Below are 16,840 nucleotides of genomic sequence, written 5' to 3'. Positions count from 1 at the left end.
CATCAGATCGACAGAGGGCCAAGCGTCGACGAATCTCCACGTTGCTTCCTCTGCACGGCAGTGTTTGTTGATGCGTGTGGTGTTGAGAGTTCGTGATTTTTTTACACGCTTTCTTTTAACTCACTGTTGTTGTCGTTGTATCCTCAAATCTTGTAACTAAATTTTAACCCACTTCCCAATGTGGTATCGACTGCAAACTTGGTATATTTATGTCATACTGACTACTATATTCTATCATTAAAATATATATTTTTAAACATTATTTTTTATATGTTATGTTTCGGTTTGGGTCTAATTGTCCACGCTCAACTGACGTTGGCTGTCAATCACCACGGGCCCCTTACGTTGTTGCAAGCTTCGGGGCACTTCTTGGAGTCGTGGAGTTCTTCCATTACTAGGGTACATTTAATTAAAGCGTGTTTAAATAAAAAAAAACATATTTCTTATTTGCTTGAGAGAATATCCTCGGCAGCCCCGTCGTCTTTCCGGGGTAGATACAATTGGTACCATTGCTGTGTGGAACTTACACGATTGGACTCGTGCTTTGGGAGATAAGAATCGCCCCGCCGCTCGAGTAAGAGACGTTACTTTGACTTCTCGAGTGTCAGCACAGTACACACGCGCGCACTTCATTTGCACGGAAGTGTGTATAGGCGGTCTCCGGTTTACGACGGCCCGATTTAAGGCGGCCCCTATTTACGACGTTTGTATGGCACCAAGGATAGATTTCCGACGAAGCAACTTGATTTACGACTGATCTTCCGACACGACTCCAAACACTTTAGCACAGAGTCTGTCGGGTTTCCCACGTGGCTTGGCGTGGAGCTTTTGTTAGTCTCGAGTGCTTTTGCGATTATTTTTACAGATTAAACCGCGTTGTGTCGTAAAAACGGGGACCGCCTGGAGTTATAAAATAGACATAAACGAACGATATTACTTACAGGACAGTATTTTACATATATTGTGAGATTCATTTTTTGTTGAAATGCGCTATATCAAAGACAGGGAGCGGTGGCGCATTGATTAGCACTGCACTATGAACCCACCGACCGGAATTCGATGTCCGGTCACGGCTAACATCAGTGGCGAGTGACATCTGAACCGGTAACGGGACACCCCAATTAATTAACCCGCAAATGACCAGCGTGGTGGAGTATGGTCAAACAACCCATATATCCGACAGGGGGTGGGGGAAGCCTTCATCTAGCAGCAGATTGACAAAGAATAATGATTAATTTGTTCCTTTAAAAACGTGACAAAATAAAAAAACCTTATTGTTAAATATTATACACTGTGCCGAATACAGTGGTATGAGCTTGCATGAGTTTGTCTAAGCCTGCCAGGAGAGCATTACTATCACTATCCATCTATCAGCGACATTCTGACCGCCTTTGCAAGAAGCAATCATGATGAATACGTAAAATAAGATAGTTTTCAAACTTACTGTGGGCTTTTAGGAGAGAGAAAGATGAGAGGAGGGGGGGGGGACCAATCGTACGAGTTGAAACAAATTCGATATCGCGGAAATTCGTAGAGTAACCTTTGCCTGCAGATTACAATCTGAGGTTCAGGCTCCCTCGGGGGGGCTTGTTCTGTACTGTTGGGCCCTACTCGTGAAAGCGCTCGTGTCGACTTCGTGAGATTTGCCCGCTTTCTATCCGCTTTAGAGTCACACTCCACGGGGTGGGGGTGAATAGCTTGGTTCACCGATGATGATGATGATGATCGCAACGGAGAAATGTTTCAAGGGATTGGCACGCGACTTGAAGCGATGTGTAAACTTGGGGCGTCGTGTATGCTGGGTCCTGCACCCCCCTCATACGAACGAAACCATTTGACATCTCCGCCTGCTGTGTTCGTCAGCACTAATTGGCAAGGTTTGTATTGTTTAGAACGTTTCAAGTTGTCGGCCGTATACGCCCGTCTAGATGTGCCACGTTTATAGCCCTTCGAGAACCATCGTTAAAATGTAAACACAACCACTCGGCACGACCTCATACCAACGGCGACTGCCGTCACTGCACGTACTTTTACAACGCAGACTGTATTTACGGCAGTGCAGTGTGTGTGTGTATTGCACGGTGGCGGTAAATTACAACAGGAGAGAGAGAGGTGAGCGCACATCTAGCGAAGTGCGAATGAAGATTTGTCGGGTGGAGTGGTGACCGCAGTGGGGTTAGCAAACAGTGCGAGCAACCCGGTTAACCGAGTTCGACTCCCAGCCACGGCTAACGTTGGTGGCGAGCGATGTCTGCGGAGGTCAGGCCAACCAACAACCCCAATTTCAACCAAGCCCGCACTGACCCGGCCGTGCAGAATGGTCTCGACCGACACGGCGTCGGAAGCGAATACATCCAGCAGTGGATTGACAGAGTGGTGTACTTTTACAAGAGCCCTTTCCAGGGTTGTGTGGAATTCGGTCCGGCTATTGTACTTGCGTTCCGTGACGGCCTCTTTAGGGATTTTTATTTATTTATTTTCACGTAGATTGGATTCAACGTCAATTTAAATTCTACATATAAAACTCCAGCCCCGGATTTCACTGCAGTTACGACGCTACTCGTGTGCTGCCGAAATATCACGACAGCGGATATAAATTAATAGGAATTTGGGATTTAAACAATACAATTCCGACGATAAAGTGGCCGGCAAACGTATTTCAATTCAATGTTAGAGCCTCACATCATCGATTCAAAAGTGCGGCACATACATTTTAAAATCGCCTTTTCGGAATTCATGAAAAATTGACGCTGGAACGAAAGAGCCCTTTTTACGCTGACTGCACCAATGTGTCCAGTGTAATTAACGACTAGATCTGTATACAGCACGGTGAAATATTATATAGACTGTGTACATCTATCTATGGGCAGTCCGAAGGGGAAGGCCACAGTGAGTCGCGCGCTGCGACGTGAACCGGTTTCTGTCGTGTGAACCCCGGCTATCTGAACCGGTGCAGCAACCCACCAACCCGGAGTGAACAGTGTGGTCAAACAACCACCATGGAGTGGGGGGGGGGTCTTCATCCAGCAGTGGATTTACAAAAGATTGTACAGGAATTTTTTTTTAACCATACAGTATCGTAGATTGCCGAATAATGCAGCTAACCTTTGTCGATGGGGAAACCCAAACGAGATGGCCCATTCCTGTATGCAGCACACAAAAGGGGTTGCCTGTGACTCGGCCAAGATTCGCAATAGGCTACGCATTTAAGATTGGGTCGAACGAGGTAAGGGTTGGTTCAGAACTGGATCAGACAACGCTGGCCATGGCCAGGAATCGAACTCAGTTTGTCGCGCTGATATCGTACGGCACGGAGCGGAGAGCCAACCGCGCTCACAGACACGCGCGGAAAACCTGAATAGACTCGGGAGGGATGCTGTTACCGAGCACCTATTAAATCCGGCACGACGCGCGAGAGGGAGATGTAGCCACCACCACCACGCAGACACACGCACAACACACATACACGCGTGTGTGTGTATGAACACACACACACGTGTGTGTTTGCGTGTCAGAATCTTGCGCGACGCTCAAAACCCATTGAAATATTGAAGCGCAGCTCTTTAATAATTGACGGTCCTTGGAGGGTTTTGAAGAGGCCCCTGCGTGGACTGTCAGCTCTGTATCCCGAACAAACGGATAGGGCGCTTCAAGGGTTCCTACTGCGTGCAATTGGCTGCGAGAAAGGCGGAGGTAAGTGCGCGCGCTCGCCTCCGCCTTTCTGCCTTGGGCGCATTAAACGTGAACGGTCGTCGTCATCATCATCATCATCCATGGTCAATACACTTCTGGATAAAGTCCACCTCCACACCCGCCCACCGCCCCCGACATATTCCACCGCAACCTCTTGCTATCCTGTCAGTCAGTGATCCACCTCGTATTCATTTAAATCGCTCCATCTCCTCGGTGGATGTGACCCCGCGCGAATGATTAATTTCCTTGGCTGAAACTCCGCGATTGATCTTGAACTTCGGACGTAATCCCTTCTAGCGGCGCGGCGTGTCCTGCCCAAGCCCACACGCGCGTCCGCGGAGTTTGAAATGGCACCGTTAACCCTGAGTAGGTACACAAATACCTCTCGATTATTCGTAGGTGCTGTTTGCGAGCACCCATTAAGGTTGTTACCGAACCCATGTTCAGGGCAGCACGGTGCAACTACGCCAGCCCACCTTTGCCTTCCAAGTGATGCAGTTCGCACGCACCGAACTTGGTAGACATTTAACGCTGCATAAACCTAAGCGAAGGACGCCAACATCGTTTCTGATATAAAATGTTCCACTGTTGATAGCCGTGGACGGGAATAGAGCGTAGGCCGTCGGGTTCGGAACACAGTTCACAGGCTGCAGTTAATTATCGCCATGCAAAAACAGGATGGCATGCTGCGTGCCATTACATGCAGACACTCCGGGGGCGAGTAACGGCACCACGCATCGAACCGCAGTGCGTAAGAGCTGATATTTTTCGAATCGTATACCCCGCACCCCCAATCCCGTACGTTGCACGTTCGTGCGTGGGTTCACGTGAGGCCACCAGAGGCCGCTTGTATTCACCGCAACACGAAATACATCGAACCGTGAATCGAATCGCAAAACCTAGACACGCGAAGCTGTACGGTTCACCAATCAGCAATTATATTTTCCCAAACACTAGCGTCGATATTGCAATTTTTTTGCAGACACGGTATCACTCCTAGCACTAAATGTCGCAGTGTTGTAAAAATAGCGCCCGGTAGGCTATCGTAATGAAAATCGATGCGTTCATCGTCGCCGCCTAACACAGTGATAGCCGCCACGTCCACACACGAGACCGATGCCGTGGCATTACCGGCAGAGCATTAAACTCAAGCGGCACGCGTGTGGCACACGCGCGGGGTAAAATGCGGCACGGCAGATCGCGGCATTGGCTGACGGACCCGGCAACTTCCCGAGTTAGATCCCTGGCCACGGTTAACATCGGTGGTTTATCGTCGTGGGCCTCCTCTGAGTCGACTCGGCCTTAACAAACAAACAAAAAAACACCGAGCATTGTATCTGTCGCGATGTTGTAGTAGACGTATGTACCGGGGAAACAAAGGCGGCAGGGCGTTGTGCAAGCAACGCGCCACTTATGTGTCCGCTTTGACCCGATTCGGTGCTCGCTAAGTCGACGTGTAAACCCCACCGCACTCGCGCAACGAGCTCGCTCGATCCCTCCTCCCTCGCCCGCTCGCCTTGGTGATAGCGAGGCGATAAATCCATAGAGGTCGCGACCGAAATGAGCGAGCGTGTTCACATACGCCGCCCACCTGTTAATGTTGCATTGTAAATGTGTAACTCATTCCAAGCGATAGGCGCAGCCTGCGCTCTGCCCTCCCTTCACACGGCGCACCGCCGAATAAAATAACCATTCATTAGCATCGCGGGTGACTACGTAACAACGCAGTATATATTATTTGGGTCTTTCGGTAAAGTCACGTTGATAGGTTCAAATAAAATAACCTATCTACGTGACTTTACCGACCCAAAGAATATGAATTTCTGCAGTCACGAAAGCTTTAAGTCAAGATTTAACACAGATTATAATCGCGTTCGAATACTATTTCTACATATTGCCCGTTGCTTTTTAGACAGCATAAACATACATACGCCAAGGCAGAAAAAATGGTCTACAACTCCGTTTAGCCTCGAATATTGTATAAAGAGTGGAACTGAACGTGGGGTGTTGTGTGGTGCGCAAACCACCTCCCCACCTACCCACAGGTTTGCAATGTATAAACATCGTACCCGATCTATGGGTACATCAACAAGCTATGGAGAGATGGGGCGTCGGATTTGGAGGAGGGGGAGGGGACTTCATTCAGCACCGGATAGATCATTTCCGACGACGGTACTGCCCGCAACTCGACGTGTGATCGTCTACTACCAGAATGTCGGGTCACGTGCGCTGTTATCGAGCGCCTATTATCGCAAACTTAGCTTATGCGTGCTCGGATGACGGGTGAGTGGTCAGACACCATCTTCCCCCCCCCCCCCTATGATTACGGGCGATCACGGGGTCCTTCGCGGCAGCGCGTTTCGCTGCTTGTTGCAGAGGTCCACGGTTAGAAATGCAGCGGCCGCCCCGGTTAATACCGCGGTGGGCATGAGCAATTTAAAACGCGCGCCTTCCGCTTCGCAGTTGACGTTGAAGATACGATTACGTCATGCGCAAGAGGAGGCTGTGTGTCAGCGTCGAGGGCAACATAAAAAAAATACCTGCAAGTTGGTCTATGTTGATTATACATAGCGGTCATCATCCCATACCGCAAACAAAAAAATGACAGAATAATTCTAACATTCATTAGACTCGGTGAGCCTTTCCTGGGTAAAGACGCAGAATAAATAATTACATTAATAATTCATAATCATTCACTGTTGGGTGACGGCCTACCCATGTCAATGTCATCGGTCGTCGTGGGCCCGTCATGCGAAAATCCACGTTATACCTCAGCACGAGGTGGTTTCGTCGCTCCATCTCTGCGGTGGACGTATCCTCTGGAGCGTGGCTTCCCTCGGCTGCGACTCGGGAGCTAAGATCGACCACCGGCCATCATCTCTCCGAGCAACGTGCCCCGGGCTAAGCCCAATAATCTAAAACAGTCAAAAGTACATCATCTTCAGTCTGCTTCAGCTCTCCAATCCAAATGTACCCTTTCGGCCTCTAAGTGTCACTTGAAGCATGCGTCTCTCCGTATGTATTTGTACACCTTCCAGATTGTTCCGTTTTCTTCATTAATGGTTATTCTATGGCCGGTAACAGACACTGGTTGAAAACTTATTTAGACATGTTGTTATGTTGTCTTTCCAGCATCACAAACTCCTTACAGCAATACATTTATTACAATGAATTGTCGCTGGTAGACTGGCAAGGGCAGTGACTCTATTAGCCACAGCCATAGCGACAGGGATACTGCCATGTGGTGTGCCAGTTGCAGAAACATTTGCCGGGTCTCTGAACTGAATAGACCCAGCTGAAATTAAGTTCTGAGAATAAATACACCAAGTAGAAAGCTCCCCGTATAGACTGCACAGGCTGATGGAGCTCGTGCCGTTCAGTGAGCGCCTTAAAATAACTTTGGGGCAAGTGCTAATAGTGAGCACGTATGAAGGCCGCCACGGAAGGGGTGGGTGACCATCACCACGCCCGGCCACCTTTGTCTCCCTAGTGGCGATATTTACACACCACACAATGCACTCTTTTGAGGCTGAGTCGACCTAGGGGAGGCAGAGGACCAGTTCAGATATTTGTCACCGATGTTGGCCGTGAGCGGCAATCGAACTTGGGTTGCTGGGTTCGTAGCGCAGCGCGATGACCACCAAGCCACCAACATATATACAGAAAAACAAAGACCCCCATGTAGCCTTAACAGACTGTTGTGACAAGTGCTGTTCGCAAGCACCTAATAAAGACCAGGAGGCATACATACACAGACATACAACCACAACCGGATCATATTCTGATCCCATCCACAAGCATCAATCCATATTAAGTATAAATATTATAAAAAAATAAGCATAAGAGAAGTACAACTGTTAGTGTGTTAAGTGTAACACGTGAAAAAGATTATGCCGAACATAAATAAACGACACTCAAGGCAGCTATTTGTGTGTTTGGGAACACAGGCGCGCGCATTAAGGTGTGGGGCACCGCTACACGCTTTATACGGCTGTGGAATAAATGGATTTATTTTTCTGGGTTTGAGCCCTGCGGCAGCCTGGGCCAAGCGTTAAATCACGGCGGGCGAATGGCAAAGTGTGAGGCGGGTGGGGGGGGGTCATAACGACCCTCCTCGATGTGGAGGTGCGAGAGTAGAACGTCAGCCTGAAGCTCCGCCGTGCTCCGCTGAGTTAGCGACTTCATCCGGACCTCCTCCCCCAGAAGCACCGGACCTAGGCGGCGTTGCTCAGCTATCTCACGCAAATCACACGCGTCCTCCTAAAACACTTGAATGTGACCCGACAAAAAACTCACGGTCTTGGAGCAATCGTGTCGGTCCGTCAGGCATCAAGCAAGTAAATAGCGTCTTCTTAAAGCGCAACTATTTGTACAGGCTTTCCCCGAAACTTGAGAATTGAAAACCAGTTTTTTGTCTGATTGGATTACTCTTGTCATTATCATTATTCGCTTTTATCATAGTTCTTCACTTTATTGGAATTTCGAAAGTTGTCATTGATATTATCAGCTTTCTATTTAATTTAAGATATTATGTGTACTTCTGAGTGTAGTTTTACTTACAGCGCTTTGAGGTACTTCAATATGAAAGGCGCTTTATAAAATAAGATTATTATTATTATTAACCCAACGAACGCATTTAATCTGTTTGTGTTCATTAGTTCAAGATGACTTTTTACATTTTGCACGGCGCTAGTCAGTGGGCGAGGTGCTGTTTATTTTTGGAGGCGGCGATTAAATATTTTTTTTGGATGAAGTACCGCAAGAGTCAAAAACAAACCTGCCGGGTAAAGCAGCGCCTTTAATGAAACATGCAGTAATTATTATTATTGTGTATTTTCTCACAAACGACACAAGTAATCGGTTTAATCGCTGGTATTGCAATGAAAAACTCGCTCACGCGGCCATGTTTTAAGAGACCAAGAGCAGGCTCACACAGTCGTGCGAATCCTTCGTGCAATGAACATATCAGTGTGCCTTTTTTATAGCTGCAATAAGTAGCTTAGGACAAATGTTTAATCCCAATGACAAATCTGGAACAAAAGAATGACATTTTAATTCACCGTAGTACCTGCAAAGTGGAAGGCTCTCTGCTTTGGCCCCAATGCTAAGAATGGCGGCCCACTTTGAACATTCGCCAACGGCCGAACAATGGTCACGGTGAATCATATGGTCACAAACACGTTCGCGTGCACAATTATAAAATATCGAGCGCGGTTCGACCACTAGTTGCGGTGAGAATTAAGGAAGAGAGGAGGGCAGGCTGATTGCGTGGCATTTCTGTCTGTCTGAATGTTGAACTTCTTTCGCATCATACGTAGCCAACCGCGCTCACCCGAGCACTCTAGATTTTTATTTATTTGATGTTATAAAAATATATATACCTACACAATTTACATGTTTTTCTACTTCAGCATCCCATGTAAACAAGTGATATCATAATTGTGATATCAAATAGTGATATAATTGCCCCATGATGCCAGGGACAAGGCCTCTTTTTCACATTAATATTTCTCACACACACAGCTGGCAGTGTCTCCATCTCCCTGGCCAACCAAACACAACCCCAACGTCGCTGCAATTTTTTTACCTTCAATTTCTTGGCGCCCTTGACCACGAGCAAGGAGGCCATTAACGCCTCCATGCCCACGTCGACGGCGGGTGACGACCGAGCCCCCCCCCCAGCCCCCCACACACAAACGGCCGTCATCACAGACAACGCCTCCCATTGGCTGGCCATCACCACAGAGATTAATTGAGTTGAGAAAGCCTAGGGAGGATGCCTCCTGGGATTGAGGAATGAAATGAGGCATGTTGAACTTCTGTCGCACCGTACCTAGCCAACCGTGCTAATTCGGACGTGCGACGAGTAGCATTCTGAAGTGTTTTCAGCTTGTAAAGAGTGTTTTTCAGCATGTCCAATTATTTGCTCCCAGCACCAAAACATTCAGTTGCTGAAGAGCCCCCGCCTCGACCCCCAAGTAAAATATGGAGCTGTGGTGGAGCTGCGCAGTGGCAAGATTTTACTACCTTGCCTGGTATGCAGGAGGAAGTAGGAGGTTTGATCCTGCCCCTTATGCCTGTATATTTGGACTTTGCATTTTCTCCCCGTGGCCGCAAAGATTTTTTCTCCGGGTCCTCCGGGTTTTTCCCTCCTCATTTGGAATCAACATGCGTTTCGATTATTCGCCTGCTATCAATTTCATTGAGCTATCATTTGCGGGCTTTACCTAGTACATAAAAGAGTTTTAGGTTTACGTGTATTTTTTTTTTACTTGGAATGCAGTTACGTCACATCACTTGCGTTCACCGCAATTACTCACGATATTTGATATGCACTTGATGTGCATTCTGAGACCATGTGTGCCAACGGTGATTATGATCACGACGGCGACGTTGACGACGACGTTGAATGGGCAATACAGTACCACGGCGCATTTCATGTACTTACGCCGAAACACATTTTTTTAAAGTGCACTGTACATTGTTGGGCCCGGCACTATTTTTAAACTTGAAGTGAAAACACAAAGAAAAGCGCTTGTGCTGTTCATTGTCTACGCACACACGGCATGCCTGGGGGACATCCCTCAGCGCAGCGCCATGAATTACCGATTGCGGCGTTTCTGCTGAGAACACTGCTGCGTGCGCGTGCGTGCGTGCGTGTACACGCCTCTGGAGGAGGCTAGTGAAGGACGCGACTGGGCAGTTGGGAGGAGTCGCTCTCTCCGACAACAACGTAGGGCAGAAGAGCGGCGCTCATAACGACGAGCGGAGCACTGGGCGGCTTAAATGCGGCAAGTTGGCACAGTAGCAAGCACAGGCAGCACATCTGCCAGTCAACCCATGGCACCTGGGTTTGTCCCGTGACTTGTCAGCGAGCCTTCGGCACTTCGCGTGACCTCAAGGCGCAAATAGCCTGGCACAAGCGCCGTGGTGATGTCACCGCCACTTAGTGGCAATGGCACCCGTTGTTGTGTGCGTGCGTGTGTTTTTATTTTATTTCTAAACGGATGCAACATTCACGGTCAATCAAAGCAGAAACAGATCTTCAAGAAGTGCATCAACAAAAAAACAACCATTTATTTTAAAAAAATGCACCCGTAAAAGTTTCCTCGTGCCGTGCGCCTGCACCCACCTGCTCGCGCGGTACCTTTCGGAGCCTCCGCTCACAGCCTCATCGGCGATGATAAATAATGCAATGTTGGTCTGAGTGGAGGCTGCTCGTCAGCCTCGGGCCCATCAACGAGGAACTTGTCTAATGAAGCGCAACGCTGATGCGCGTCAATTACAAACCAGCGGCAACAGCAGCTTTACTCTGAGTCAGTGCCGAACCACTTCCTGTTTGTGTTGTTGAAAGGAAAAAAGTAAGTAAATAGCGCTGTGAATGACATGGACAACATTCGGTGTTTGGCCAAAATAGACTGTAGCCAGCATAAAGAATCAGAATTGGAATATTTCCATAATCCAGGTTTTCTTTTCGGGTTAGATCGCGTGAATGTAAAAATGTCCCGAAAGCCTACGTGTTACACTCAGAATATTTATTTGTACTGGATGGAATGCGATGAGCTATAAAGCTCTTTTTCACAGATGTCCTGCTGTCCAGTACATCGATACCCTTATGGAATAAATGTGCCTGAATATCATTCTCTATGAAACAACATTGCATTCTGTAATAAAAGGTTCGTTTGAAATGGAACGTGTTACGTGCTTTTGTGATTTTTTTACACTACATATGATTGTTAATTATTTATCCTGATATAAATGCACACAGAGACACAATGTATGGTGTTATCAGGAGACAAAAGGTGCACGTGCTACACAGCACAAAATAATTTATGGCTCAAAGAACATGCCAGACCGGTGTGTTGAGCATGATGCCATTGACGATGACAGATGTCTGACCACTGGCATTGGTCCCTTGATCGTTTTATAAAAAAACACGCTGCGATGTGGTTTCACACGGCGCCCAAGTGCAACGGGCATCTGTGGGTGAGTGGCACCACAACCTTCCCGACATCGAGAACCCTCTCGCCAATCCACCGTGGCCCGAATGAGCAGCCCCCGCCCTTCGAACCGACTCGCATCCACTTTTTTTTTGCGGGAACATTCACCCAATAGTTTTTTTTTTACGAAGATAGGTAAACTTGAAATGACTGTGTTGTTCACCGTTGACGTATCGGAATTGACACAAAAATAGTTGCTAAATGTGCATCGCTTCACGTTCACATTGACGTGAGACTTGTGATGTTCGATGCTTTGACAGTTTGTTTTCATGTGAAACTGCGTTGCTTTGTCAGCCAGGTCTCCACCCCCCCCCCCCCCCCCCTTTAAAAACAGAACTTTGATCTCGACTGGCTCTCACCTGGTTTAAATAAAGGATACATACATACACACGTACGTTTGTTAACATGCGCTAACTCCTCCTCCTCCGCCTCCTCCCTCACGGGACCCCCGTGGTGGCGTTTAACGGACACGCAAGTTTTGATTCGCAGGTAAAAAAACGATCACATCGATGCAGAAATGGGAAAAGCAATACCTTGGGGTCAACGGCCTTAAATCCGGGGTCATCCTCGTCCACCTCGAAGCACAGCTCGTTGGCGGTGATGGACAGCGTGCCGCGGAAGGCGACCGTCGGCGTGATCAGCTGCGCCGGGGTGCTCAGGGCGACGGGTCCTGCGGAACACCAACGGGACACAGCGGCACGTCAGCCTGTGTCTTCATCACCGCCATACTCATCGTCGTCCTCGGCCGTGGACTCATCCACTGCCGGATGAAGGCCTTCCCAAGCCGCCGCTGCCGCCGCCACCCGCCTCTAACGATCTTGCAATGTAACGCGGCCTGTGCGATGATATCCCGGAAAGCATCGGCGAGGGTCTCGAGACGAATTTTCGGGAGGGTCTTGCATTGGGATGTTTGGCAAATTTCGTGTTAAGGAGCATTAAAAAAAATATTCGAAACGGTGCGATAAACCAAGAGTATAGATATGACATTACTTCCACAAGTCTTCATTGGGTCAGCCAATTAAATGTATTTTTAAAAACCAAACCAAGGCGAAATGGCTGGAGTAAGGATTGGGGAGGGGGCTAAATCAGTGTACAATCCTGATGGAGACAACTGGGGAGAGTACCCAGTCTGGGTGCGAACCCAGGCCGATAAAAGGTTGCATCCTATCAAGCAGCATTTTTACATGGGAGGAAACTGGAATACCTACAGAAAACCCATACGTATTATGGTGATAACACATTAAGCTATGTTTGAGGCAAAAACATACACTCGCACGCAAAAAAAGACAGATCCCCAATAGAGCCGCACAGATTGTTATAGCAAGGGCTGTTAGCGAGCGCATATTTTAGCATGGCACGGCATACGAGGGCGTGGTGTGACCTGAATCACATCCTGTCGTTCTCGTTTCCCCATCACTGATGTTTGCACACCGCGCTGTGTGCATATTTTAAGGCTGAGTTGACCTCAGGTAGGCTCAGGGGGCAGGGTCATATATCACCTGCCACTGATGATATTCACGGCTGGGAGTTGAACCCAGGTTGCTGGGATCGTACAACTGTGCATGAATCACTGCACCACCGTTCCCCCACACACGGGCGCGCGTGTGTGCGCACACACACGCATTTATAAGCGCACGCACACTCATTATTTATTCATTTCATTGTTTCAATGCAATCATTCAGTGACTGCTCCCTTGATCTACAAACACGCTCGAGCTGCATCCACGCACACGGATTTAACCGTAATAAACTGTGGTAATGCCGCATCAGCAAGGTTTATAAACAAAACACGTGAACTAACAAATACAATGAAAGTTTGCCTCGCCGACAAATGCCGTTTTGTTCCTCAGCCAACTATTGGCCTTCCAGCAATGCGTTGGGGGCGGCGTGCAACGTGGAAGCCACGGAACGCGTCGTCGCGCTCAAAAGTGCTCATCGACGAGTTTACAAGGCGGTTACAGACTCTGCCAGGTCGAGCTCACATGGGCAAGATGATCACAGATACATTATGGGGCTCCTAAGACGGCTGGGTGGCAGAGTGCTGCGTTGGTACCACTCTGAAGTCATGGGTCTGAATCTGGGATTTAACCACCCGCGACGCAACCAGGTTTCTCAAGTTCAGAGAAACCTGCTTGTGGATACTTGCGTCATAAAAATATAGCCCAATTGAAATAAAATTGTGAAAAAGAAGAGACGAAAAACTTGCACGACGCCATTATTGGCTCACTCGTTCACGGGTGCGTTTTCAACATCGGGGTACAAACAGCGGGGAAAGGCGTGATTAGGCAAAGGCGAGCAGCCGTCTGACGAGTCAAAGCCAACGATATGAGATGCGAGCACCGAGGTGTGGGGGGGGGGGGGGGTTGTAGGGGGGCACAGCAGCGCTGGGGGTGGGGATGGGGCACGGTGGCCTGGTTTGGAAGCGAGGTTATAGCGGCCAGGAGACAGGGCTCCTGCTGTGGGTGATGTGAAGCGGGGAGTCCGGTGGTGGCAGGCGGAGGAGGAGAAGGGGAGGGGTGGAGCAACGGAGCAAAGACAATCAGACAGGCGCGCGGACCCCGGTCGTCACACGCTCCGGGCAAACTGACAAGAGAGGTCACCCCCTCGTTACAGTCATTTTACACGGCCGCTCCTCCGCCGCTGGCCGGGCCGTCACAGCACAAAGCGCGGCACGCGGCAGTCGCGCATATTAACGGCCGTGGGGGAAACGGCGGCAGACGCCGCGCACGCGTGCGTGCACCCGCGCCTGTGTACGCGTGCGTGCACCCGCGCCTCTGCACCGATGCATCACCTCCTCCTCCTCCTCCCTCTAACGCTCGGCACAAAGCCGTGGCATCATTCTCTCCCATTACCCGCGCCCCTTCATCCCAACACCGATACCGCTGCAGCCACCCTCTCCACCCCACCCCTAACCCAACTCCCAACCCTCCCCCCTTGCCTCATCCTTCCCAGCTTTCCGGCTCGGGTTAATTAAAAAATCTTTAATTGCCGCTCACATCGATTGGTCTGACCTTAATATCTCATCAATCTTAATCTACATTGCTCGAACAATGGCGGCTGGTATTTCGGCAAGATTACGTGCCGCATCTCCGCGCCCTGCAATTCCCAGAGGGCATTCCCCGCGCCTCGAGAGAAATACTTTTTTTGTGTGTGTAAAATATACACACACATATACACACACACATTTTAAACAGATACAACACGGCCGCTGATTTCCCTAAGCTCTGCCCTGCATTTAAAGCAGCCGGCACGTGGCCCGGCCGCACCGAACCACCGGCCCCATCCCCCCCTCCCCCCCTGCACCGCCCGGTATCCACCCCCCCCCCATGCCGCCCACTCCCTTACGCGTCGCGGTAATATTTTTCCAATTACTGGCAGATATTCAATTACCGAAAGGGCTTCTACTCGGAGCTGAGGCATGGGCGTAGAAGGGTATAAATAATAAGAGTGCGAGGGGGCCCGTGGGGGAAGCGAGGAGGACTTACAACAATATGGAGCTAATCCCTTCGCAGACGGGCGCGGGGATTACACGCGGACGCCCCGGTGGGGATCGGCGGGTGTAATTAAGAGCTCCGCGTAGTAAAATAAAATATATATATTGGTGCGAGCGGCGACCGCGGTCGAGCTGCGCGTCCCCTTCTCCGTCCAGATGGGCGCACGCGCCGGGGCTGGCGACCGGCAACGCGACGCGGGCGCCGCCGCCCCCCCCCCCGCCTCCACAACCATCCCCGCTCCCGGCATCCCGTCGTGATTGTCCGAGGCTATCGGGCACCACCGCCGACGCGCCGAATGCGTGGCGAGCGTGGGGCTCGTGCGGGACCTCTGCCCTTAGGTGGAGTGGTGGCGTGGCGGCTGGCGCAATCGCGCTACGAACGCGGCGACCCGAGTTGGATTCCCGCTCGCGACCAACAGCAGTGGCAGGGAATATTTTCAACCGGTCCTGGGCCTCCGCCACCCCGAGGTCGACTCGGCCTTAAATGTGCATATGGCACGGTGTGTAAAACGACGCAACTCGGGAGGTAAAAGGCGTCCGGGCGCTGTGTTGATCACCCGCCCTGTCGTGTACTGTGGCGGCCTTCATAGGCACTCGCTAACAGCACTTGCCCCAACAGTCTGGAAAAGGCTGCACGGGGGATCTTTGTCCCGCGTCTGCCGCCGGTGTCCGGGTAGGGCGCGTTCTCTGTCGTGATCCTTGTCTCAAGGTTCATGTGTTGGCGCTTGGGTAGGAGACGTCATTGGCGGAGATGATTGGCCGATGGAATGTGTTCGAGAGGCTTTCGACCAAGGAGATGGAGCGATCAAATCAGTTCACGTGTGCAGGTGGCTCTGTGGATGATTACATATCTGGATCACGAGAGGTGGCGATTGCTTCGGAAGCCTTCATGCAGCAGTGGATTGATCATGGCTGATGATGATTTATTGTATTGGCACTAGATATTAATTCAATATTTTACAGGGCATCTGTTTAGTTCGATTAAAAGAGCAATGCAACTTTTGCATAGCCTTGGCATTGCTGGTAAATGAATTGTTAAGAGCAATGTGGCATGTTGGTGCGTGTGTGTCCGAGTATTACACATGCACTGTGCGTGCGTGTGCGCGCAGTGTATACACAATGCATAAGCTCTGATAAATAACTATTGCCAAGAGAGAAAGCAGAAGCGACAGTGATCGTTATACTGTCGTGGGGACGCGTTGGAGTGTGAACATCAACACGAGGGGACACAAAGGTGGCCACAACTGATCCTGAGCATGCCACCCCCCTTGCGTGCCACGCTGGCCTACATGGATGCTCGTGAATAGCACTCTTACCCCGACAGTCTATAGCAATACATGGGGGAGAAATAGCCTCTTTGTATGTTGTATATGCATCTAGAAGGTTAAACATTGGATCGTTATCGCGACCATTATAATAAGATGTATATGTACGCAAAAAGATGTATATATAAGCAATAAGATGTATATGTACGCAATAAGATGTATATATAAGCAATAAGATGTATATGTACGCAATAAGATGTATATGTACGCATTGCATATGAGAACGCATTAGTTGGGCAAATTATTTTCCTGTAATTCAAATATTTCACCTGGATAATCGCCTGAGAATAAAAACCTCGTTTGCACGGGTGTCCAGTAAGATATGCGGT

General features: G+C 49.4%; 1 protein-coding gene across 6 annotated transcripts in view; it reads right to left on the bottom strand.

The window, feature by feature from the left end:
- Positions 1–16,840, bottom strand: part of NBEA (neurobeachin) — a 288,718-nt gene that overhangs the window by 110,891 nt on the left and 160,987 nt on the right. For all 6 annotated transcript variants that reach the window (XM_076067457.1, XM_076067460.1, XM_076067458.1 and 3 more), the window contains exon 39: positions 12,227–12,363. In XM_076067457.1, coding sequence (XP_075923572.1) covers positions 12,227–12,363 — 137 coding nt within the window. The remainder of the gene's footprint in view (positions 1–12,226; positions 12,364–16,840) is intronic.

This window comes from Petromyzon marinus, chromosome 16 (assembly GCF_048934315.1).
Source record: "Petromyzon marinus isolate PM22_M1 ecotype Great Lakes invasive population chromosome 16, UKy_Petmar_22M1.pri1.0, whole genome shotgun sequence".
NCBI classification, from domain to species: domain Eukaryota; kingdom Metazoa; phylum Chordata; class Hyperoartia; order Petromyzontiformes; family Petromyzontidae; genus Petromyzon; species Petromyzon marinus.
The sequence above is the reverse complement of the archived record's forward strand: the minus strand, read 5'-3'. Positions and strand labels throughout refer to the sequence as shown.